Source organism: Ochlerotatus camptorhynchus, unplaced genomic scaffold (genome assembly GCF_037179485.1).
Source record: "Ochlerotatus camptorhynchus isolate MF236.1 unplaced genomic scaffold, CSIRO-AGI_Acam_v1.1 ptg000330l, whole genome shotgun sequence".
Taxonomy (NCBI): domain Eukaryota; kingdom Metazoa; phylum Arthropoda; class Insecta; order Diptera; family Culicidae; genus Ochlerotatus; species Ochlerotatus camptorhynchus.
Genome location: NW_027040818.1, coordinates 811,979 through 835,793, shown reverse-complemented (window position 1 = coordinate 835,793; position 23,815 = coordinate 811,979). Strand labels below are relative to the sequence as shown.

The window sequence follows — 23,815 nt, the reverse complement described above, 5'->3', positions numbered from 1 at the left end:
TGTGTAGCAAGTTAATCTATAAGTGCAATACAACTAATTATTTCATAAGTTTAAATTAGGATAATAAATTCACCAAAAAAACGTTGTGTAATTCACTACTGCGTATAATGACAACAATTCAACTCGCTTATCTGATTAGTAATTCAACGTTAACAAACCTGACAATAGAACCTACTTTGACGTAAGGGCAGTTGGCTCATTTGGATGCACCGAGGCGTATAGACGAGTGCACGGCTGGATTTGAGTTCACTCACTCGACAAAAAGTGACACACTCTTTTTACTAAAAATGAACACATGAATAATATTCGCGTAACATTTGCAACGGGCCTATCAACATTTGTACAGAAAACTTGTTAAGCCTTTTTCGCACGATCCGAATACGCTCACGCAAACTAACAACACCATCGGGTAGGGAAAATTCTCCCCTTCCCGATAGTGCTCTTGGTTTGCGTGGGCGTACTTCGGTTCTCGTGAAAAGGACCTAGCAAGTTGTTTACAAAAGTTGATAGACCCTTTTCAAATGTTACGCGAGCATTATTCATGTGTTCATTTTTAATAAACAGGGCCCCGCTGTTGTGTCATTTTTTTTTCTCAGTAGATGAACAAAAGTTCACCAGTGCACTCGTCTATAGTGGGCAATGTGTTGCCGGAACAATAGCTCTGTTGATTTTCAGAGACCCATTTCAGAATATTTGGTCACTAACGTCCATTCCGAGGTCACTATCACTTACAACAAGCCCAGCATTCACATAGGAGCAGCACCAAGTGGATATTGGCATTATGTGTGCACTTCCACCAAATATTATAAATTCACAATACGGTTCTCTCTTCTATTATCCCCTCTAGCTCTAGTGAGTGACGCTAAAGGCTAAAGGATACTAGTACACTGTAAATTGAGCGTAACAAGGCTATCAAAAACAACTCACAGTTGAATAAAATGTTACTCACACGGTAAGAAAAAAATACCCAAAATTAAGTTTGTATCGCAAGCGCCACTGGGATTTTCTGAGGTATAAAATCTCTGATCACGAAGGGTTGGTGTGGAAGCTGCTTCCCTGTTGTCGGTAGCATTCAACATTGAGTTTATAAAATCTCAAATACTTAAAAAAAAATAAAAACATAATTCGATTTTCAGCTAAAAGTACTCAACCGTCATGTTTTCACCGTTGGGAACTTTTAACTTATTTTTGGATGAAAATCATAGCAACCTGCGCTACCTTTGATGATGTTATTTGTGTGTGCTCCATCGCCTTCGTTCGAGCTCCATTATTGCATTCGATTGATCATTAGGTAGTTTTCACTCAATGGATTATTGATCAGAATTACTCAAAATTTAGTTTTCATCATTAATTTAATTTTACCTAGCACCATCGAAGCTACATGATAAGTGAAAGTGAAATAAATTATTATACTAACTTTAAAGTACCCATTATTGAGTAATAAATACCGATTTTAAATAAAAGTGGCTTAACTCATTAAATAAGCATTTGTTTTACCCATTAATGAGTATCTGTTATAGCAATGGGTGATCTTGGAAAGAAACACAAAAGATCGATTCTTTTGGTTCGATTAATCAATTTTTGGAATCGATCCCAAACACGACAAAAATCGACTGGATCGATCCTTTACATTCGAGTTTTGTTTCGATCCAAAAAGAAATTTCAGTGCATTTGCATTAGCAATTTAATATTGATTTTTTTAAAACCTTCACCTTTGCACATCACTTGCCTTGAACATGGATTCAGCCAAACAACTAGAGTGACAGTTCAGTAAGGCTTGTACTCGAAAAAAAATGCACAATTTTTATTCGTGGGTAAAAAATGATGAAAATCTGGGTATAACTAGTTTGGAGTAAATTGTTTACATGTGCAAAATTTCATAACAATCGGTTCTGTGATTATTGAGATGTCATCGAAACAAGAAGAAAATCGCCGGAGAATTTTGCGCGCCGTCATGGAAAATCCTACTGCGACCATGAGATGGATCGGAAAACCACTGGGAATCACCCATACAACTGTGTCTCGGGTGGTAAAATCGTTTAAGGAGTCCCAGACGACCGACTGGCGGGCTGGATGTGGAAGAAAATCGAAGGCAGCTGACCCTGTGAAGGCCCGGAAGGTGTTGGATTATTTCAAGCGTAGTCCGAACCTTTCGATTCGCGACGCGGCTCTGAAGGCAAAGTGTTCCGTCTGGTTCGTTCAGCAAACCATGAAACGAGCTGGACTTAGTGTATTCAAGGTCCGGAAGGCACCGAACCGGCGTGATCAACAAAACACGGCGGCCAAATCCCGCGCAAGGAAGCTGTATCGAGAGTGGTTAACGAAACCGATGTGTGTGGTTATGCATGACGAAACCTACATCAAGGCGGACGCAAAGCAGATACCGGGGCTGGAGTTCTACGTTGCCAAATCACGGATTGATGACCCGGAAGACATAAGAAAGAAGAAAGTGGACAAATTCGCCAAAAAATACTAGCTCTGGCAGGCCATATGCCAATGCGGTAAACTGAGTAAACCGTACATCACAATGGGTACCATCAACAGTGAAATTTACCGCACCGAGTGCCTCCAGAAGCGTCTGTTGCCCTTCCTGCGGTCCCACGGAGGCGAGACATTATTTTGGCCGGACCTGGCATCATGCCATTACGCGCGATCGACGTTGGATTTGTACAGAGACAATAACGTTGTTTTTGTACCAAAAACCGCCAACCCCCCAAATTCACCAGAGATTCGTCCGGTGGAAAGATTTTGGGCCATAATGAAGGCCAAAGTTCGAAAATCGTCCAAAGTGTTTAAGAACAAGCTGGAGTTGAAGAAATAATGGATGAAAGTGACCAAAAAGGTCGGCTCCACCATTGCACACAATGTAATGAGGGGTCTTAAGGGAAAGGTGCGGGCTTTCAGCGATGGAAAGGAAATTGAATAAAGTACAACGAAACTATAGGATAGGACTATAGGATGTTACTGTGCAATGTGAGTATTTGCGAAACAGGGATGACGTGTAGAGGTCAAACATTGAAATTGGACGCCATTTTGGAATCCCAGATTAGAAATACTGTCAAATACCCAACAATGTGGGTACTTTCGTAACTGGGTAAGCCATGGTTTATGGACGGGCGATCGACATCAGACCAAATCTCTACGTTACGGCACCACTTATTTATCCATTTCAAGGCCGTTGACGAGACATGGACATGCACAGGTCAATTTGAATATTGACATTTTATATCTTATTGCACCACTCTGCGTCTAACAAAATCGATAGTATGTAAGTAGTTAAATTCCTAGAGTTTTTTTTTATTCCCACGATACTACAAAGTATCGTAGCGTTAGTCGGACTATTGGATCGAAATGATTTAGTTAGCATATATTTTTCATCAAAAGCATTTTTTATTAATTTTCTTGAAGCACCTCCGCGCACCTTGCATCACCTGTTCACCGATGAAGTCAATATAGTCATTCTTACCGGTGAGCAAATTTGCCGCCGGTTGCTCCACGAACAGAAAGACCACCAGTCCGAATCCATATGATAATATCAGAGCAAGCCCCGTGAATACAATCTACAATGGAAATAAAGTTATTATTTGCTGTCAAATAGGATAAAATATAAGGCAGGAATTATTATATAATTTATGAATTAAGAACTCGTTCGTCAGCTCGTTTGCCAAGCGCAGTGGGATGGGAAATTTTTAATTTATTCTCGTTGAGCCTTACCGGTGTAAACACGTCATTAGCTAGCGGTGCACGTATCGAGCTCGAAATTGCCATCAGTATCAGATAGTGACTGTGATAAACGCTGTACGTCAGCTTGCCCAAGGGCAGTAGAGATCGGTGCTCCAGCAGGGATCTAAGGCGATCTGTGGACAGGCACGTGAGAATTGCGAAATGAAATCATCCGGAATGTTCGTGATTGATCTATACTTGCTTTGCTTGCTGAAGGCCAACTCAATGAAAGTCACAGCACACAGAAATCCCCAACAATTCTTGGCGATGGACCCATAGAATGGCATCCAGGAATACGATGCCCAATTGGTGTCGTAAATCAGGTATGCTGGAGCGTAGCAAATCACGACTACCATGAGTGATAGGATTTTGACAGCCTTGAAAACCTACAACGATATGAATAGTATATGAGCATGTTGGAACTGTGCTATGATTAGGCGCAAAACCTTCCAGTTGACGAACTCATCCCCAGCCGATTTCACCCGGTGATACATCATTCCAGCTAGCACCCCGTAGAAATACCCAGCACTGCTGGTGTGAAACGGCTTGTACAGTCGAGCAAACCATTCGTCATCGGTGAACAATAGTAGGACAGGCCTGGGAACAAAAACAAATCAGAGTCGATTGAAGAATCAAAATGACGATTGGCTCACAGATGGCGAGTGGGTGAAAATGGTAATGACGTTTTGATATCTGTCAAATTACATGACATTTTTTTTTCAGTACATCAACATTTCGGATTTGTTCGGATTTAATTGCGGATCTTAAAACTAAGTGCCGCATGATCAGTGTTAGCTTTGCTTTGATTCGCCAATTGGAAAAGCACAAATTCCAAAATCATTAATATGGCATGATTATGGGACGAACGTTATTGCAATGTGAACGCAATTAAAAAGTAGAAGGGTCTGTGCCTAGGGGCACGAACGGAAGCTTGACGTAGGACCGCTAGTGAACGGAATAAATGTGAAGAGCATTTAGTTCTTTTAATTGATCAATTATCTATAATCTCAACTTTTTCCGTTTTTGAATTGTAGGCGTACCAAATTTTTAGTAATTTTTTTCAAAGAGAAAGTTGATTAAGAGAATCAATCAAAATCACTTGCACCCCTGTTTCCAAGTTTGGTTGCAAGATTACAACTCTGGAGAGCATTTTGGGGGCTTGTGGTTCTGAATATGGACAAACAAGCACAGATAAATTCTATTCCAACTCTTTACTGATGTAAGCTTGATGGTCCTGAAAAGGGCCGTAGAACATCCATGGCCGCTTACGCTTGGCGTGTTTAGTGTAGGTGACAGCATCACGGTCCTCATTTTCCAGGAACACCTTCAGCACACCTCGTAGATCAGACCGAAAATACGTTTGACACCACCACGGCGAGCCAGACGACCGATGGCGGTTATCTCGAAGAACTTTGCGATGACGCTTGGTGCCTCCTTTGCCACGACCAGTCAATTGTTGCTTGTTAGGTGTAAAGGAGTGGACTAGCCACCACCTTCCTACTGCTGCTATTGCTGTTCACCACGCCGTCCGAAGCGAAAATGAGCTTAAGCCATACAGCAGCGCTCTTTTATATCTTTTCAGGTTGAAGCAGAATGATGTGCAACCAAGTGGTATAAAAGCTACAAAAACTCCTCCCATTATGAGTAGTTTGCTATCAAGTAGCGACACTGGCTCTTTTCCTTTTGCGTACACGGCGAATGAGAACGACCCAAATTTGAGTTTAGTTCACTCATAATCGCCAAAAGTGCAGGAACTCAGCGATGAGTAAATTTGTCTCATGGTTTCCTGTGGAAAACCTAAAAAATCTGCCAGAAAATAAGGAAATAGACGAAAATTTTATTCTATATCGGAGTAGTACCAATAAAAAGAATTTTCCCTGGAAAATCCTGGAAAAAACCTGGGAAAACATGAGGCAAATTTACTCATCGCTGAGTTCCTGCACTTTATTTTTTATTTCTGTGATAACTAAACTCAAATTCGGGTCGTTCTCATTCGCTGTGATATCACCTTGAAAGATATCGGCACCGGTGGTTAGCGTGATTACCTCTCACTCCAGCAGGCCTGGGTCTAATCTCAGTCGGCGCCACCGGCATGTTCTAAGGCATAACATCTCTGATCACGCCTTCCTTCGGGAAGTAAAGCCGTTGGTCCCCGGTTAAGTTGATGGGACGATATGTAGGGTCCAGGTGTGGGAGCTGCCTCTCTGGCGTCGGTAACATTGGAGCTCAGTACGGAAAAAAAAATCTCGGGTCACTTTTCAATAGGTCCTATCTACATTGATCGATTCTTTTCATCGACACTCCCCGGAAAAAAATAACCATACAATTGCCATAAAATAAAATACAGTTACAAGTAAATCTATTGCCAACAATCGATCTTATTGTGTGTATATAGTACACGAAGTTTTAACATATTGTTATTACAATAGATGTACAATACGTCCCATATAGTAAGAGTTTTCAACAATAGAACAACAATACAATTAATGGTAAATGGTTAATGTTTGTTCGGGAAAAAGTGATTTTTCGTATGGTTCAGATACATAACGACCCCCTTAATCTATTGTATATTCCCCCATTTACCATAGATTCTATTGTAGAAACAATACATTCTATTGTTATTTTATCGTTGTGGAGAATACGATTTATTGTAAATACCATAAACTCTATTGTATGGTTACAATACATTTCATTGTACCTCTACGGTTCTTTTTTTTACGGGTCTCTTTCGTAAATAACTCGGCCTCACAAATGTTTCCTGCCGTCTTCGTCGAATTAGATGCTAGATTGTTGCTTCTCCCATCGAAAATATCCGGCCGTGGCGATTCAAAGTTGATCAAGGTTGATCAAAATAATTTGTACCTCTGCTTCCAGTTTGATTACATGAGCAGTTTGTGTGGTCGTTGGTTCTGAATATGGACAAACAGGCAGATGAATTCTATTCCTTTCTCTTTACTATAATAAGCTTGGTGGCTCTGAAAAGAGCCGTTTGTTGCCAAAGTTGGTGATGATTTAACCTCCGAAACCAAACAGAGTGCGTCTCTGTCACTTCAAAACGTAGATGACATCCATGGCCGCTTACGCTTGGCATGTTTAGTGTAGGTGACAGCATCACGGATCTCATTTTTCAGGAACACCTTTAGCACACCTCGTAAATCAGACCGGAGATACGTCAGACACCGCCATGGCGAGCCAGACGACGGATGGTGGTTATCTCGAAGAATTTGCGTTTGGTTCTGAATATGGCGATGAGTGTGCAAAATATTTCGCAATTCCATCCTCCCTATTCGCACGCGCCCGAGGATCGGAGGCGAATGCCACTTCGACTTGTTTCGTCTACTTGCTACTCTCTGACGACTGTGCTGGGGAAGCAGCATATGCATGTAGGTAATTGGTGGATTTGTTAGTTAATTCGACGGTTTTAGACAATGCTGCACATTTACCAGTTTTTCAATAGTTTCTTGTTGAAAATCAACATTCGGAACATTGTTATCAATACGTAGCCATATTTCTGATCGATTGGTGATAAAATTAATGAAATTGGACCAGGGGCAGCTGAGTTATTAACGTTCAAAATCTTTCTTAATTTGTTACATGTTCCATTTTCGGTTTTCACAAAGTGTACCCCATATAGAAATCAAAGACGTAGTCCTACGTCAAAAGTGCGCATATCGTCTAAATGCAGCCGTAGTCTTCGCTCTGCCTTTGAAAGCGAAGAGCTAAACCAGTTTTATCGTATTCACGCACTCGTATGGAAGCCTACCCGACCCACGCGCTGCTGTGCACTGTATAAATTATTATTACACTGATGTGTTAACGTATAATTGCCGCCAAAGACCTTGACAGCTAAACGACTGACCACTAACGGGCTGTCGATCCATGGTACAATGTCATGATCACTTTCTTACGTGCGGGAACCGGTAGAATTTCATTCAGAATGGTAATCCCAGTGCTGTAGCTCGGAGAGGGCAACCTACGCCCCACATTGAATGGCACTTTTTCGGCTTTTTTTATTGCTTCTAAAAAATCAGTTAGGTATAGGATTGTTTTGTTTGAACTTTGTATCTTAAGGTGTTTCCTTGTAGAGTCATTTTTTCCATCACACCTCGCAATTTCAAGAGCACACAACTCAAGATCTACGTGGTTTATGCATCTGCAAATTTCAGACATTGCTTGCTTCACCGCAGCAAACAACAAGTCAAGAGCAAATTTTCATTACGTCGAATGTAACAAAGGTAAACAAAGTCGAGCTATCAGTGTCAATCGATTCTCCTGCTATTACACTATATGCTGTCCGAATATAGGATCAAATCCCATTTTTAAATTTATTTACCAGTCAAATTGCTTTTTGACGTAATCACCTTCCGATCAAAATAGTTTTCGATGTTACTTAAGTCACCCAATTTCTATGGAGATGCCGTTTGACTTAAGTAACAGCGCTGAGAAACCCGTGAAAAGTGTACGTTCGTCGTTTCGCTTTCTCATTATTAAAGTGAATAAATCGAACTGTTTGTTGCTAAGATGATTTCGGTGGTCCTAAAATGATGAATGGGCTGCACGTAAGGAGACGTAATTGATAATTCTCCCGAATATCCTGGTAAATACACTTTGACTTAAGTAACAATAGGGGCCACCAAACGACGTATAATAACTTTTGACTAAAAAACCAGTATTTTTTAGCATGAAAGCTTGCGATTTGCATTTGTATGATTAACACCCTGCTAAATATGTTAAACATTGCTATCACTATGAGATTATATGTGTTTACTTGGAAATAGGAATAACTTTTCGGTCATCAAAACAAAACTTTATTTTTCTCGGATTGGTGCGAATGTTACTTACGACATAATGAAAATTTGCTCTTGAAGTAGTAGTTTCAGCCCGAGGGGGGCGACTCTATCTGCGATGCAGGGTTTTGATTTGCTGTGGTTAGCTGCGCACACGCTGACTAGATAGAAAGAAGATTGATGACGATTCTGACGATTTCCTGCCAAAAGACTGTCTGTCTGTCTGTCTGTCTGTCTGTCTGTCTGTCTGTCTGTCTGTCTGTCTGTCTGTCTGTCTGTCTGTCTGTCTGTCTGTCTGTCTGTCTGTCTGTCTGTCTGTCTGTCTGTCTGTCTGTCTGTCTGTCTGTCTGTCTGTCTGTCTGTCTGTCTGTCTGTCTGTCTGTCTGTCTGTCTGTCTGTCTGTCTGTCTGTCTGTCTGTCTGTCTGTCTGTCTGTCTGTCTGTCTGTCTGTCTGTCTGTCTGTCTGTCTGTCTGTCTGTCTGTCTGTCTGTCTGTCTGTCTGTCTGTCTGTCTGTCTGTCTGTCTGTCTGTCTGTCTGTCTGTCTGTCTGTCTGTCTGTCTGTCTGTCTGTCTGTCTGTCTGTCTGTCTGTCTGTCTGTCTGTCTGTCTGTCTGTCTGTCTGTCTGTCTGTCTGTCTGTCTGTCTGTCTGTCTGTCTGTCTGTCTGTCTGTCTGTCTGTCTGTCTGTCTGTCTGTCTGTCTGTCTGTCTGTCTGTCTGTCTGTCTGTCTGTCTGTCTGTCTGTCTGTCTGTCTGTCTGTCTGTCTGTCTGTCTGTCTGTCTGTCTGTCTGTCTGTCTGTCTGTCTGTCTGTCTGTCTGTCTGTCTGTCTGTCTGTCTGTCTGTCTGTCTGTCTGTCTGTCTGTCTGTCTGTCTGTCTGTCTGTCTGTCTGTCTGTCTGTCTGTCTGTCTGTCTGTCTGTCTGTCTGTCTGTCTGTCTGTCTGTCTGTCTGTCTGTCTGTCTGTCTGTCTGTCTGTCTGTCTGTCTGTCTGTCTGTCTGTCTGTCTGTCTGTCTGTCTGTCTGTCTGTCTGTCTGTCTGTCTGTCTGTCTGTCTGTCTGTCTGTCTGTCTGTCTGTCTGTCTGTCTGTCTGTCTGTCTGTCTGTCTGTCTGTCTGTCTGTCTGTCTGTCTGTCTGTCTGTCTGTCTGTCTGTCTGTCTGTCTGTCTGTCTGTCTGTCTGTCTGTCTGTCTGTCTGTCTGTCTGTCTGTCTGTCTGTCTGTCTGTCTGTCTGTCTGTCTGTCTGTCTGTCTGTCTGTCTGTCTGTCTGTCTGTCTGTCTGTCTGTCTGTCTGTCTGTCTGTCTGTCTGTCTGTCTGTCTGTCTGTCTGTCTGTCTGTCTGTCTGTCTGTCTGTCTGTCTGTCTGTCTGTCTGTCTGTCTGTCTGTCTGTCTGTCTGTCTGTCTGTCTGTCTGTCTGTCTGTCTGTCTGTCTGTCTGTCTGTCTGTCTGTCTGTCTGTCTGTCTGTCTGTCTGTCTGTCTGTCTGTCTGTCTGTCTGTCTGTCTGTCTGTCTGTCTGTCTGTCTGTCTGTCTGTCTGTCTGTCTGTCTGTCTGTCTGTCTGTCTGTCTGTCTGTCTGTCTGTCTGTCTGTCTGTCTGTCTGTCTGTCTGTCTGTCTGTCTGTCTGTCTGTCTGTCTGTCTGTCTGTCTGTCTGTCTGTCTGTCTGTCTGTCTGTCTGTCTGTCTGTCTGTCTGTCTGTCTGTCTGTCTGTCTGTCTGTCTGTCTGTCTGTCTGTCTGTCTGTCTGTCTGTCTGTCTGTCTGTCTGTCTGTCTGTCTGTCTGTCTGTCTGTCTGTCTGTCTGTCTGTCTGTCTGTCTGTCTGTCTGTCTGTCTGTCTGTCTGTCTGTCTGTCTGTCTGTCTGTCTGTCTGTCTGTCTGTCTGTCTGTCTGTCTGTCTGTCTGTCTGTCTGTCTGTCTGTCTGTCTGTCTGTCTGTCTGTCTGTCTGTCTGTCTGTCTGTCTGTCTGTCTGTCTGTCTGTCTGTCTGTCTGTCTGTCTGTCTGTCTGTCTGTCTGTCTGTCTGTCTGTCTGTCTGTCTGTCTGTCTGTCTGTCTGTCTGTCTGTCTGTCTGTCTGTCTGTCTGTCTGTCTGTCTGTCTGTCTGTCTGTCTGTCTGTCTGTCTGTCTGTCTGTCTGTCTGTCTGTCTGTCTGTCTGTCTGTCTGTCTGTCTGTCTGTCTGTCTGTCTGTCTGTCTGTCTGTCTGTCTGTCTGTCTGTCTGTCTGTCTGTCTGTCTGTCTGTCTGTCTGTCTGTCTGCCTGTCTGCCTGTCTGTCTGTCTGTCTGTCTGTCTGTCTGTCTGTCTGTCTGTCTGTCTGTCTGTCTGTCTGTCTGTCTGTCTGTCTGTCTGTCTGTCTGTCAAGCTAATATTGAATCTCGAGCAAGACCGGGCACACTCAGCTAGTATATATATATATATATATATATATATATATATGTGTTGCCCCCCTCGTTTCAGTTAGTATTCCATTCATTTTGGCTAAAAAAATGTTTTATGAAGTTGTGGCATAATAAGATATTATGATGATATTTTGTATGCGTAAGTAACAAGAAAAGATGGTAAAGTTTGTGTTTGACACATAAAACCTGCAAATTTAACAATGAGTCACAATGAGCGATTTTCTGATCGCCTCTTCGCGAGAGTGGATAGCGAAGAGTGGTTGAGATAAATGACAAAATCGCTTATGGGGAGCTGCACGCTGACGTCACGAATGAATGCAATGAACTCCCGTTCATCGGTTTGACAGACGGCAGTAGCTTGTTTACCTTTATCTGTTAGTCGATTCAAGTGGATGCTAGTTTTAAATTTTAATAACTATAAGATGTGTCATCCAACGATGTTCTTTTAAAAAATCTTCTTTTCTAAAAAATCTGAAAAAAATATTTTCAAACAATTTCAAAATTATATTCTAAGTTCATGTAAACAAACCACTGCCAGATGTCAAAAAAGTGAGGTTAACTCGACGCTGCAGCTCCCTATTGCGACTTTCATGTAGCAAAATTGGCAGGTTATTATGTGTCAAACATAAACTTCAAAATCTTTTCTTGTTGGCTACACAAACAAAATATTATCATAATATCTTATTATTCCATAAATCCATAAACATTTTTTTAGCCAAAATGAATGGAAGCCATCTTGGTTTCAGATACATAGAAACCTTATTATTTTAACATGTGAAATTGCGAAGTGTAACACGAAAAAAGGCCGCTGCAGGGAATCATCTTAAGTACACACTTAGAAATTATTATTTTTACACGAGACGTAATTCAGCTTTGACGTAAATCATGGAACGTAAAGAAACATAGCATGTAAAATTAAGTCTCCTGAAACTGAAACATTTGCAACTCGACGAAAAGTGCGTTTTATTGAAGTGATTTTCTTGTCCTTTTCAACTGATTCTTATGTCAAAAGGGCCGCTTGCATGTGTCGGTCTCAGGGCACTGAAATTTACATGTCATTTTCGTAGTGTGTAGATCTCCAAATGTGGGCCCCCAGAAAATGTGAGTTAGTAAAACAAATATGTAGTATGAAAAAGGATTCCGTCTATCGTGTTCTTAAGACCTGGTTGGCAAAAAAGACAAAATCGAAACACTCTTCCATTGAACATGACTTGAACCAGACCCCCTTCACTCTTTGAAATTTACAGAGACAGATAACAGCGCCAAACGGTTTGTGACGAGACAACGTTGAACTGCAGCGTTGAAAAAAAAACACGCACAACAACATGAACCACTCTCGACGCGGTGTCATCACTCATCATTCATCTTCGGCAGCTTCCGTTTGCGTTTGCGGACATTGACGAATTCCTTCCTACGTTATGAAACATATCATCATTCTACGTTATTTTTGAATAACGAGGGAATGTTTTTTTCCATGTTTACTTCTATGTGCATAAAGATTATTTTGAGTAACAGCTTCGCAAATTATCAATGCTCGATTACTTTTTCGAATGGACAAATCAGTTTTTGTAAACAATGCATTTGATCGTCAATTTCACTATCCACTATCAGGTAGGGGAGAATTTCCCAAATTTGATGGTACTGTTAGTATGCGTTGGTGAGCTACCAGTTACACCAAATTGACGGTCAAATGCATTGTTTATAAAAGCTGATACGTCCCTTTAAAAAAGTAATTGAGAATTACTATTCGAGATTTGCATCATGCTGATACCCGTGATGATATTGGAAACTCTTTCAGTCGAGCAAAATATATAACCTATAAGCCCATCATGATGCGAGCTTGGATGTGTGAATGTTTCACAAGAGTTTGTCTTGCGTATAAAGTGGTAATGATTGAAAATCGGAGCAATCACATAAACGTGAGAATCTTGCTATCGTATTATAATGCTGATGACATCGAGGATGATATCCTCCTCTACCCTCGACTGATCATCAACGTCCCCGCTGGCATCTGTCATACTGGCATCTGCTAGCACAACTGTCATTTATTGAGCCCTGGTGGTGAAGCTGGCGGGGGACTTTTCCAACAGTTTTATTGTGCACTCACCAGATGGCACTGCGATCACATAAGGGTGTTGTCTCCATTGCCTTGTTCAAGGAATTGATTATTGGGATATCTTGTTAATTAGATATCTTTGCTTGAACTCAGTGCATGTACAGTAAAATGATGCAAATTTTGAAATAATTGCTCCATAGTAGAACCGTCCTCAGGATTTGATTTGTTCATTAATGCGAAAACCCCTCCATCCTCCTTTGCTTTTCCATTTTTATGATGCCCTTATCATATTCCAAAAATGTAACGTGAAAGAGAAAACAATATTGTAACAAATTCTCACTATCGTACCTCTTTTTTCTGATAGGCACGAATGTTTGTATGTTCGAAATTGCATTTATCACCCTTCAAGCAAGGTTGCAAAGACTCATTTCAGCTAAAACAATGTTTTTCTAAATTATGAAATAATTAGATGCCATGATCAAATTTTGAATTAGTAGGATACTAGAAGAGGTTGCAAAGAATGTGTTTGACATATTAAACCTGTTTATTTCACTTCATGAGAATCACAATCAGCGATTTTTCACAAACTCACTCACTCACTCAGCGATCAGCAAATCGCTGATTGTGACTCATAGAAAGCAAAATTTACAGGTTTTATGTTTCCAACGCATACTTTGTAACCTCTTCTTGTAAGTTACAAGTAAAACATGCCATTATACCATCTTTTGGTTTTATTATTCCGAAAAACATTATTTTAGCTGAAATGAGTCTTTGCAACCTTGCCTTCAAGTATATATTTGTAAAAGCTATATCTTGAGATCCTGGCTATCTAGAAAGTTTCTGTCTTGGGAAAAGTTGTTCTGGTGACCTAGACCTTTTGGACGGTGGGATGTTGTTTGAATTATTAACAGTTGGAAAATTTAAAAAAAAAATTGATTTAAAATATTAAACTGCCATAATTATGGCATAAGAGCCACCTCCATATAGAAAGCACAGAAGTAGTCCTACGGCAGAGCAGGGTTGCTTCCACTCACTTGCTATAAAAAAATGATTTCCTGAATTTTTAAATCATTAGATGTTATAATGATATTTTGTACTTGTTAGCAGGGCGTCACAATATCAGCTTCAATCGACCAAATCGATGCGAAGAAGAGACTGCTGGCTTTCTTTTTCTGTTAAAGTCGAACAGCTTCGCAGCATTCTAGAACCTCAGTCGGCGTGCACGCGTGCACAAACAAATGTTCAATCGCTTGTCTCTCTTTCTCCCGTCGCTCCATTGGTCTTCCTTTCAAGCTTTGGTGAAACGGATGAGCGAAAGAGCGCTCGACTTTGATAGTTTTCTCTTTCATGAAACACACGGACGTATATGACGGAAAATGAAATTACATATTTAAAGCATTTCTCACGTGAAAACACTTGAAGATTACACGTAATATGTTTAATTTATCTTCCATCCACATATTTATCTAAAAAGTATTAACGAAAACGGGACATAACGCATTTTGAACAAATTGAAAGAGCGGTGATGGAGTGTTCGTGAAAGGGGATTGAAAGTCATAATGAGGTTTCGTTTAACTAGAAAATCGACGTTACTTACATTGAAAGCGATGAGATAGCAACGACGATAAGATCCACAGCCAGCGTTTCCTTCTAAGCGTGCTTCTTTTTCATTATCATTTCTTACTGATAGTCTAGCTAGGCGTTATAGAAATGAAGCGTTGAACACGTTTGTATGAGAGAAACAACACTCGAGTTCATTTTAGAGCTTCGAAAATGTAGAGCCCTGCTTGTTAGATACAAGAAGAGGTTGAAAGGCAAGTGTTTGACTCATAAAAGCTGTCAATTTCACTACCAAATTTTTACAATCAGCGATCTTATGATTCGTTAAATCGCTGATTGTGACTATCTGAAAGCAAATTTGACAGGTTTCATGTGTCAAACACTTGCCTTACAACCTCTTCTTGTATCTAACAAGTACAAAATGTGATTATATCATCTTATGATTTCAAAACTCAGAAAATCATGTTTTTATAGCATGTGAGTGGAAGCAAGCCTGGTAGCAAGTCACTTTTTAGTAACTTAGTCACTTTTTTTAAGCCAGTCACTAAAAAGTCTCTTTTTTTTAAGGCCAAGTCACTAAAGTCACTTTTTCTTGTAATCAGTCACTATTTTCAATTTTTTAAACGTGAATTTATTTCAAGATTGATCATTCTTTGCTTTGGGCGTTTAATCGTCTTTCTCTATCTACAGGGTGTCTATTGATTTTTCTAAATAAAATTATCTTACTTTTCCAGGTTTTTCCAGTATTTTAGCGGATAAATTCCAGGTTTATAATAAAAAAGCTAAATTTTAAAATGCGTTAAAAATATTCTTTTTTTTGTAGATCAAAAACAAAGTTCGATCAGATAATAATAATCCCATTAACTTAAGCAAATTTGCAGAGGTTTACAAGGAATTCCGTGAAATGGTGGGGTATTCCATGAATTTTATGATTGATCCGAAACCGTCAGAAGCGTCAGGGAATTATGAATATATATCAAATCCCGGATTATTAAACAAATTAAGAAAACTTCAGGTAACCACTGATAAGTTCAGGGAAAATTAGTGTGCGTTTATAATGGCTATAATACACTAGGGAAATTGTCGAAGCTTCAAGGCAAATCATTTAATTTCAGTAAAGTTGCGGGTTCTTAAAAAATACTGAAAATTCAGGGCAGTCTAGCGAACTTCAGGGAAATTCAATAATCGTCTAGGCAGATTAAATACCACCAGGAAAGTCAAGACTATTGTAGAAGTTTTAAATTAGTGTCGATAATTTAAGGGAAGTTTCAAGAACTTCAAAAAAATCTTGAGAACTTCAATGAAAATCATAGAATTATATTAATTATTTCGGTCTAATTCGATGAAAATTGCGGTAGCACAAAAGTACCAGAAATTTAGAAAAACTTCGAAAACTTCACAGAAGAACAATGGTCTTCACACACATTTCTAGAACTTCATAGAAATGTAAGAAGAGATCTGCGAACTTCATAGAAATGTAAGGAGAGATCTGCGAACTTCAGGAATTTTTATGAACATTGGGGAGGCCAGTTCCTTTAGTTTCAGATAATTAGTGGGAAGTTTAAAACAGTTCCCAGATTTTCAGATAATTTCAGAGACGTTAAAAAGTTAATTGAGGTCTTCGCATACGTTCAGAAGCTCTCTGAAGCTTAAACATTTTTAGGGCAGTTCAATTAAATTCAGCGCAGTACTACAAGGTTCATGAGAACTGCTAAAACGTTAGAGAAATTTTGAGAATTTCAGAAAAGAACAAAGAACCTCAGAGCAGTTCCGTTAACAATAGAGAAGTCACATAAATTTTAAAGAAGTTTAGAGAACTTCAGCTAATTGTTAAACGTTTAGAGGAGATCCATGATCGTTAGAAACATTGATGGAATTTTAGGAAGTCCTATAAAGTTCAGGGAAGTTTAAGAATTTGATGAAAAGTATTGTGAGCATCCGGCTAGTTTCTCAAACTACATAAGAACTTCAAGGCAGTTTCATTAACTTCAGGAAAAATTTGGAAACTTTCAAGTAGTTCTGAAGACCTCAGAATAGTCCATTCTGATTATCATTGAAATATTCCTCAACATTTCTATAAAGCTATTCTCAGAATTCAATTTTCTTTTAGTTTTCCTCGGAGTTATCTTGAAATTCTCCACAATAAGAAACCCTTTGGAAAAATTCTCCGAATATTCATTGAATTCATTTCAGACTTCCTTTTGAATCTCACTCCTTCCCTTGGAATTCTACTCACACTGAAAGTCTACTAAGAATTCATGGGCATTTCCTCTCACAAATTCCTTAGATTTCTTCTCATAATTTGTTTGGCGAACCCTCCTGAATTTATTTTCCGAATTCCTCTGAAGATGTTTTGGAGTTATTCTCAGATTTAATTGTAATCCTCCTTTTTGTATTTTCAACAAGATTTTAAGGAGATTCGTTTTCTCCCACAAACACAAAATTATCCTCAGAAGGCCTTTGGAATTTTGCTCTGAAAGAGTTGTGCTCCTCGGAATTTTTTAGAGGGCTGAAGATTAATCCACTGTGGATCTATAAAGTTCAAAGTGTGAATGAGAATAACGAGAAACAGAGATGAACCAGCCGATGGCTGAAAGTCTCTATAATAAAGAAAGATAAAGATAAAGATAAATAACGAGAAAAATTAAATGCTTGTATTATAAAATTCATTATTTCCTTTAAAATATCCTTAGTAAGAAAATTATTGAATTCTCTGTTTTTCTAGGTATTTTAAGGAAAAATAAAAGAAAATCTCCTAAATGAAAAAAAAATCCTGACGATTCCTGGTTTTCCATGTTTTTGCGCCATGAACTTTCTATTGAATCTTCCGCTTTGAAGGTTCATATCGTACATAAGTGTTTATGAGATACTTATTGAATAAGTTTTATACATCATTTATTTTCTCTTAGGTCACTTTTTAGTCACTATTTTTACAACTATAAGTCACTATTTGGTCACTTATTGCTTCAACATGGTCACTAAAATCACTATATTTGACGGCAGTGATCGCTACCAGCCCTGCCTACGTCAAAAACCAAAAAAACAGGAAAAAACGAAAACTGTATTCACGAGTTTCATCTCAGACACAGGTACAGTCGGATTTCGCTCGTTGGGATATCTTTAAGTGGGCTGTGTTTTAGTTTGGCTCTCAAGTCAAACGTTATTTCTGACAGTGCTGATTCCTTTTCGAAATTTTGACCGACTTCATGCGAAAACTGGCAAACGAATGGAGTAACGATACAGATTATTGCAATGCGATACAACGATTTGCTTCCTCGATGGTTGTCAAAGATGTGGCTGAACGAGGGGTGAAGCTAATTTCTGACTTTTTCAAGAAATCCAGACGAGACCCAGCAATATTTGCTTCAGGTAATCGAACAGCATCGAAAAGAGTACCCTGAGAAATCGTAGAATATATTAAGCTGTAATATAATCATTACAATGACATTTGTGTGAATATGGCTGACATTGTATATTGCATCAAAAGCGTAGGGAAGAGGGTGGGGGTACTCACTTTCAAACTGCTCTTATGATATTGAGCAAATGTTTTTGAATAACCCATCCGAACAACTCGAGAGATGGGAAACTCCGAAGTTATTTCAGTCTTTATCTTTACTTTCATTGATATAATTGATGGGTGGAAGGGATACAATAAGCCACTCCTCCATATAAAATTACGCCTATTTGGGCATATAGTCTAGATACTGGTCCAACACTGAGCTGTCAGACGACAGCTCAAACAGAAATAAGAAGAAGAAGAAGAACTACGCCTACCAACTTGACAAGATCAGAAACACCGAAGTTATTTCAGTTTGAAGGAGGGGACGGCCCCGGCGTAGTGGTTAACATCCATAGCTTTCACGCCAAAGTCATGAGTTCAAATCTCATCCCGGACAAATCAGAATCAAGACCCAAGAGATTGATTGATTGATTTATCTTTATTAAGGAGGCTTTCAGCCTGAGGCTGGTTCTCCTCCATAAATTTACCTGTCTATAATAACTATAATTAAAAAAATATATATAAATATATATTTCAGTTTGAAGCTTTACTTCCATATATATGAGTAAAGAGGGCGGGGATATAGTTACCCCACTCCTCCTCTCTAACTATGCATATGTATGAGGTTGAGAAATTGTTTTTGAATAATGTATCTGAGCATACCAAATCGACAAAATAAGAAACTTACCGCTATCAGGTAGGGGAAAATTTCCACTATCTGATGGTACTGTTAAAATGCGTGGGCGTGCTAATCGACGATCAAATGCATTGTTTACAAAAGCTGATACGTCCCTTCGAAAAAGTAGTCGAGAAATAACGAAAATACATTTTCAGTGTACCAAACCGATAAGATAATCAACTTCGAAATTATTTCAGTTTGGAGCCTAACTTTCATTGGTACACCGCCAGTGTTGGCAGGAAAAGTGATTTTTGAACAGCTATAACTTCTTTTCGAGGCATTCTAGCACCGTACATCCTTGAGCAAAGTTGTTAGGCACTCCCTGGATACTATACATGATTAGATGCGTGGTCAATAGGGATAAAGATGCAAAAAGTAGATTTTCCAATACTGATTTCCATACAAATTTCAAACGCAATGCGGGAAGCCGGGTTGCAACCAATCGTCCTCTAATTTTGCACAGAGGACCCTAAATCGAACCAAAAAACATTGTTCTGTAAAAATGATCATGATAACCCATCCTACTAATTAGTCATGGGTACCAGAATTTATTTTCGATCTCTCCTTTAAGTAAACAAAATCTCTAGTTTTGTACAAATCCTAACAAGTTGTTTCGCCACCTGTCACGTTACAGTCCATAGTCACTAGCGTGCACAGGAATCTTGTTAAGGAGGAGCATTTTTTTTTTCTTTGGTGCATTTAATCTGGGGATGGGGAGTACTCCAAAGTACATCGTAGATGGTGCTTTCCTCCTCCCACTTTTTCCCTACTGTTCAATTTAGCTAATTTTACTTATTTTTTGCTCCGGTGGTGGTTCATCTTCTTCAATGCAAACTGCTTTCAGACAGCCAATGGAAATTGGCAATTTAATCCATTCGACGATGTCAATGATGATCGGTTCGTCCAATGGTTGCGATAGTAGGGTGCTCATAGCAGTGAACAAACAGCATATTGCTCTTGTTAATCCCATCTTGATCAGTGATATTGAGTGCTTGGCACTGATGAAGTCTGCAAGTAGTGGACGAAATACGCGTATCTGTCAAAAGATAAGCAATTATAACGGAATTAAAAGGAAATAAACCAACACATTCAAAGCTGTTCATTGACAAGATTCTTCGACGATTTTTTAGTAAGACAACAATAGACCAAGGTTCAATGGCAAACTAATACCCACTTTTCAATCAGGGAATCCAAAAGCTTTTTTTTTTAGAACTCTATGAGCTCTTTTGAAATTCTTATCAGAAGTCCTCTGGAATTATTTTTAGAACTCTCCTTGACTTTTACTCAGAGCACCTTGGAACTGAAATTCCCTTAGAGTTTCAGAAGAATTTCCCCAGTATTATCCAGAAATTATTTCGGGAATGAGATAGAAATTATCGGTACTCCCTTGAAATTTTCCTCAAAATCCCTTTGGAATTTCGCTCTAAATTTAATTTTCTCGGTATTCTTTTCAGAATTATCTTGGAACTATAACAGGATTCACTAGAAATTATTCGCAGAATTTTCTTGGAATACTCCCCACAAATTCTTTGGGACTGTCCTCAGAATTCAATATCCTTGGAGATCTGCTCGGATTTTTTTAGAACTCTCCTAAGAGCTCTTTTGAAATTCTTCTCAGAAGTCCACTGGAATTATATTTAGAACTCTTTATGATTTTTTTTTCAGAACACCTTGGAACTGAATGCGTTAGAAATTTTCCTTGGATACGCTTGAAATTTCGCTTTAAATCCCTTTGGAATTTCACTCAAAATTTGATTTTCTCGGTATTCTTTTCGAAATTATCTTGAAACTATCTGCAGGATGTACTAGAAATTATCCGCAGAATTTTCTTTGAATTCTCTCCAGAAATATTTTGGAACTTTCCTAGGAATTCAATATCATTGAGGTTCTTCTCGGAATATTTTAGAGCCTTTTTTTTCTCAGAACACCTTGGAACTGAAATTCCCCTAAATTTTCAGAAGAATTTCCGCTGTATTCTCCAGAAATTCTTCCCAAAATGAGCTTGAAATTATCCTCGGAGTTTCCTTGAAATTTTCCCCAACATCCCATCAAAATTTGATTCTCTCGGTATTCTTTTCGAAATTATCTTGGAACTATCTGCATTATTCACTAGAAATTATTCACAGAATTTTCATGGAATCATCCCCAGAAATCATTTCTTTTGCAACTTGTCTTCAGAATTCAATACCCTTGACTTCTCGGAAGTCAAGTTTAAGTTGTCCGTCCATTCACCAAAACTTTGTAGTTTTTTTTCTACCAGAAATGTTCAATAAAGCTTGCCCCTCCATTCACCAGAACTGTGCAATGTTTACATCTGGAATTTTCAATTCAGCTATTGCCTCCATGCAGCAGATTGTTGCAAATCTTGCACCAGAAATTTTCAATACAACTTGCCCCAGAAAATTTTACACCAGAAAATTTCCATTGACCAGAACGATGCAAATTTTCCACCGTTAATGTTCAATAAAAATTGTTCTCCAATCTTCTGATTGATGCAGATATCCTTTTTCCATTTTCCACCAGACATTTTCAATATAGCTTGCTTCTCCTATCATCACAATGTTGCAGGTTTTCCACCAAATAAAGCTTGCTCCTATTTTCAGATTTTCCAAAATAGATTTTTAGTAAAACAGCTTCCCTCCAATCATCGGAATGGTGCAAATTTTACACCAGAAATTATTATTAAAATTTGTTCCTCTATTGAGCAAAAGGATGTAAATTTGAGACCAAACATTTTCCGAAGAGCTTGCCCATCCGTTCACCAGAACGGTGCAAATTTTCCTCCAGTAGTTTTCAATATAGCTTAATTTGAATAAAGCTTGAGCCTTCATTTACCAGACCAGTGCAAGTTTTCCACCAGAAATTTTCTGTTCATCTCATTTATCAGAGCGATACAAATTTTGTACCAGAAATTTTCAATAGAGCATGTTCCTCCTTTCACCAGAACGGTGCACCAAAAATTGTCAGTGAAGTTTGTTTCACCATGCACCTTTGTGGTACAATTTTCAGGCTTTGTCTCTTCATGCACCAGAATGGTGCAAATTTTCCACCATATTCAATGAAGCTTGCATTCATCAGAACGATGCAAGTTATGCACCAGAAACATGAATATCCCTTGCTTCTACATTCACCACAGTGTGACGAACGTTCCACCAGAAATTTTCAGTTTAATGTGCACCTCCAAATTTTTTGCGTGATTCAATTTTTCCACCAGAATTATTCATTGATGATATTTTTAAACCAGAATTATTCATTAAAAAACTTTTTCTACAATTTACCACCACGAAGGTGAATTTTTTCAACCTTAAAATTACCCTCTTCTTTTAACCCTCCATGAACCACTTTGAAAAAACAAATTACACCAGAATTTTTTTGTATGCACCACTGTGATGCAATTTTTTGACCAAAAAATTTCATTGATATTTGTCCATTCATGCACCTTTGTGGTGCAATTTTCAGACACCATATCTAAAAAAATGGACGCAATAAAAGGTTTTCAGTGCCCTTATAGTATGAAATGAAGTTATGTACCTTCAAATCAAGCTATCAAGAAATCAAGTTATTTTATATCATAAATTGGAAATGTGGAAATAAACATCTTATATATAAAAGGAGGGGCAATTTCCCCCACCTTGCCCCACCCTGTGCACGCCAGTGTCCATAGTGCTCAAAGGGCTCATTTGGTTAAAAACTGACCATGCACAAACCACTTTTGACAATTACTATTTCTTCCTGTCGCATTTGCCAGAAGGAGGGGGCTTAAAAGAGATCCACAAATCCTCTGCCTACGGCCCTGAACAGGCTAACTTACCTCGTCCCGGTGGCCATTAGTGGTGGTAGTGCCTCGATCCACATCGCCAAACCTGGACCGAGCAAGCTGAGCGACACCATGGAAACAATCCAGTACTTGGCAGAACGCGGATATCTGGACATAAAGTGAAAGGGAATCTAGTTAAACAAAACGCAATATCAATGCTGCAGCACGATCACCACTTACCTCTGAATGGTCATCAGTGCAATCATTCCAATGAGGTAAAACTGGAAATCCGCGCTGAGATACCAACTTGGCTGCACGCACGTTTCATTTGATTTCAGGTAGTTGTTCAGGAACAGGAGATTTACCCACCAATTTTCTTGGCAGTTTTTGGACTCCACGGCTATTATCCTATCGTACAGCGGTCCTATGCGTAGGTGCCGGAAGATGGTAGCAGTAACCATAATAATGAACAGGTACAGGGGAAGAATTCGTTTTAATCGATTTGTCACTTTTTCCCATAGAAGCGACCATCGAAAGCTGGATTGCTTGCTCATTGAATCCAGTAAATTTACTGCCAACAGGATGCCTCCGATGGTGAAGAAGGATTGAACCAGATTGGGAGTGAAAAGTGAGAGCGATGCCATCACTGGATTGTGAAGGGTCTGAAAATCATACAAATCATGTGAGATTTTTAATTATATTCGCTATGAGTTTTTACCTACCTCCTCAAATAGCTCGGGATGTTCGCTCGGTACGTTCATCAGCATGACCGTCGTATGCAAATGGACGATGGTTACCATCGTAATGAAGCGAAGTCCTTCCAGGAACATGAAGTCCTGGCTGAGTGGCGACCTCGGAGGGCACGACAGCGTTTTGAAGTTGCGAGGGATGCTGCATATGGTGGCGAATCGATTTTCCATCATTTGTGGAAGCACGCCAAAGTGGTCCGGCAGATCTGATTGACTTCGAAGGTAGTAATCGAAGAAGGTACTCAGGATTGCCATCCCGAACACAAAACAGATGAGCGCGATGCAAAGTCCATCGTAAATATTTAGAGTACCGTAGCCGGAACCGCTTTCCTGGCAGTACTCGATGTCGGAGTACGCTTTCAAGTCGTACGATGATTTCAGTTTTTGGTTGATGCACAAAGTGATGGCATCTCCATATAGCCGCTCATGTTCCGGTCGGTGGGGGAAATATTTCCTTTTGAATCGGTACTTAGGGAATATGGTTAATAATTATGCATGTGGTTCTGGTAAATTGTTTGTGAACTTGTATGTTGACGTAGGATTAAACAGCTAAGAAATTTAACTTAAGTTGTAAGAATAATAATTTCCCATACATTTGCTTGGACCACAAGTT

General features: G+C 39.4%; 1 protein-coding gene across 1 annotated transcript in view; it reads right to left on the bottom strand.

Annotated features, from left to right (window-relative positions):
- The window catches only part of LOC135708531 (uncharacterized), a 79,457-nt gene that overhangs the window by 44,475 nt on the left and 11,167 nt on the right, over positions 1 to 23,815 (bottom strand). Inside the window, exons 4-10 of the mRNA XM_065230637.1 lie at positions 23,176 to 23,670; positions 22,694 to 23,115; positions 22,508 to 22,621; positions 4,170 to 4,320; positions 3,926 to 4,109; positions 3,715 to 3,857; positions 3,412 to 3,560 (exon numbers count right to left, since the gene is read on the bottom strand). Of these exons, the coding sequence (XP_065086709.1) occupies positions 3,412 to 3,560; positions 3,715 to 3,857; positions 3,926 to 4,109; positions 4,170 to 4,320; positions 22,508 to 22,621; positions 22,694 to 23,115; positions 23,176 to 23,670 (1,658 nt within the window). The remainder of the gene's footprint in view (positions 1 to 3,411; positions 3,561 to 3,714; positions 3,858 to 3,925; positions 4,110 to 4,169; positions 4,321 to 22,507; positions 22,622 to 22,693; positions 23,116 to 23,175; positions 23,671 to 23,815) is intronic.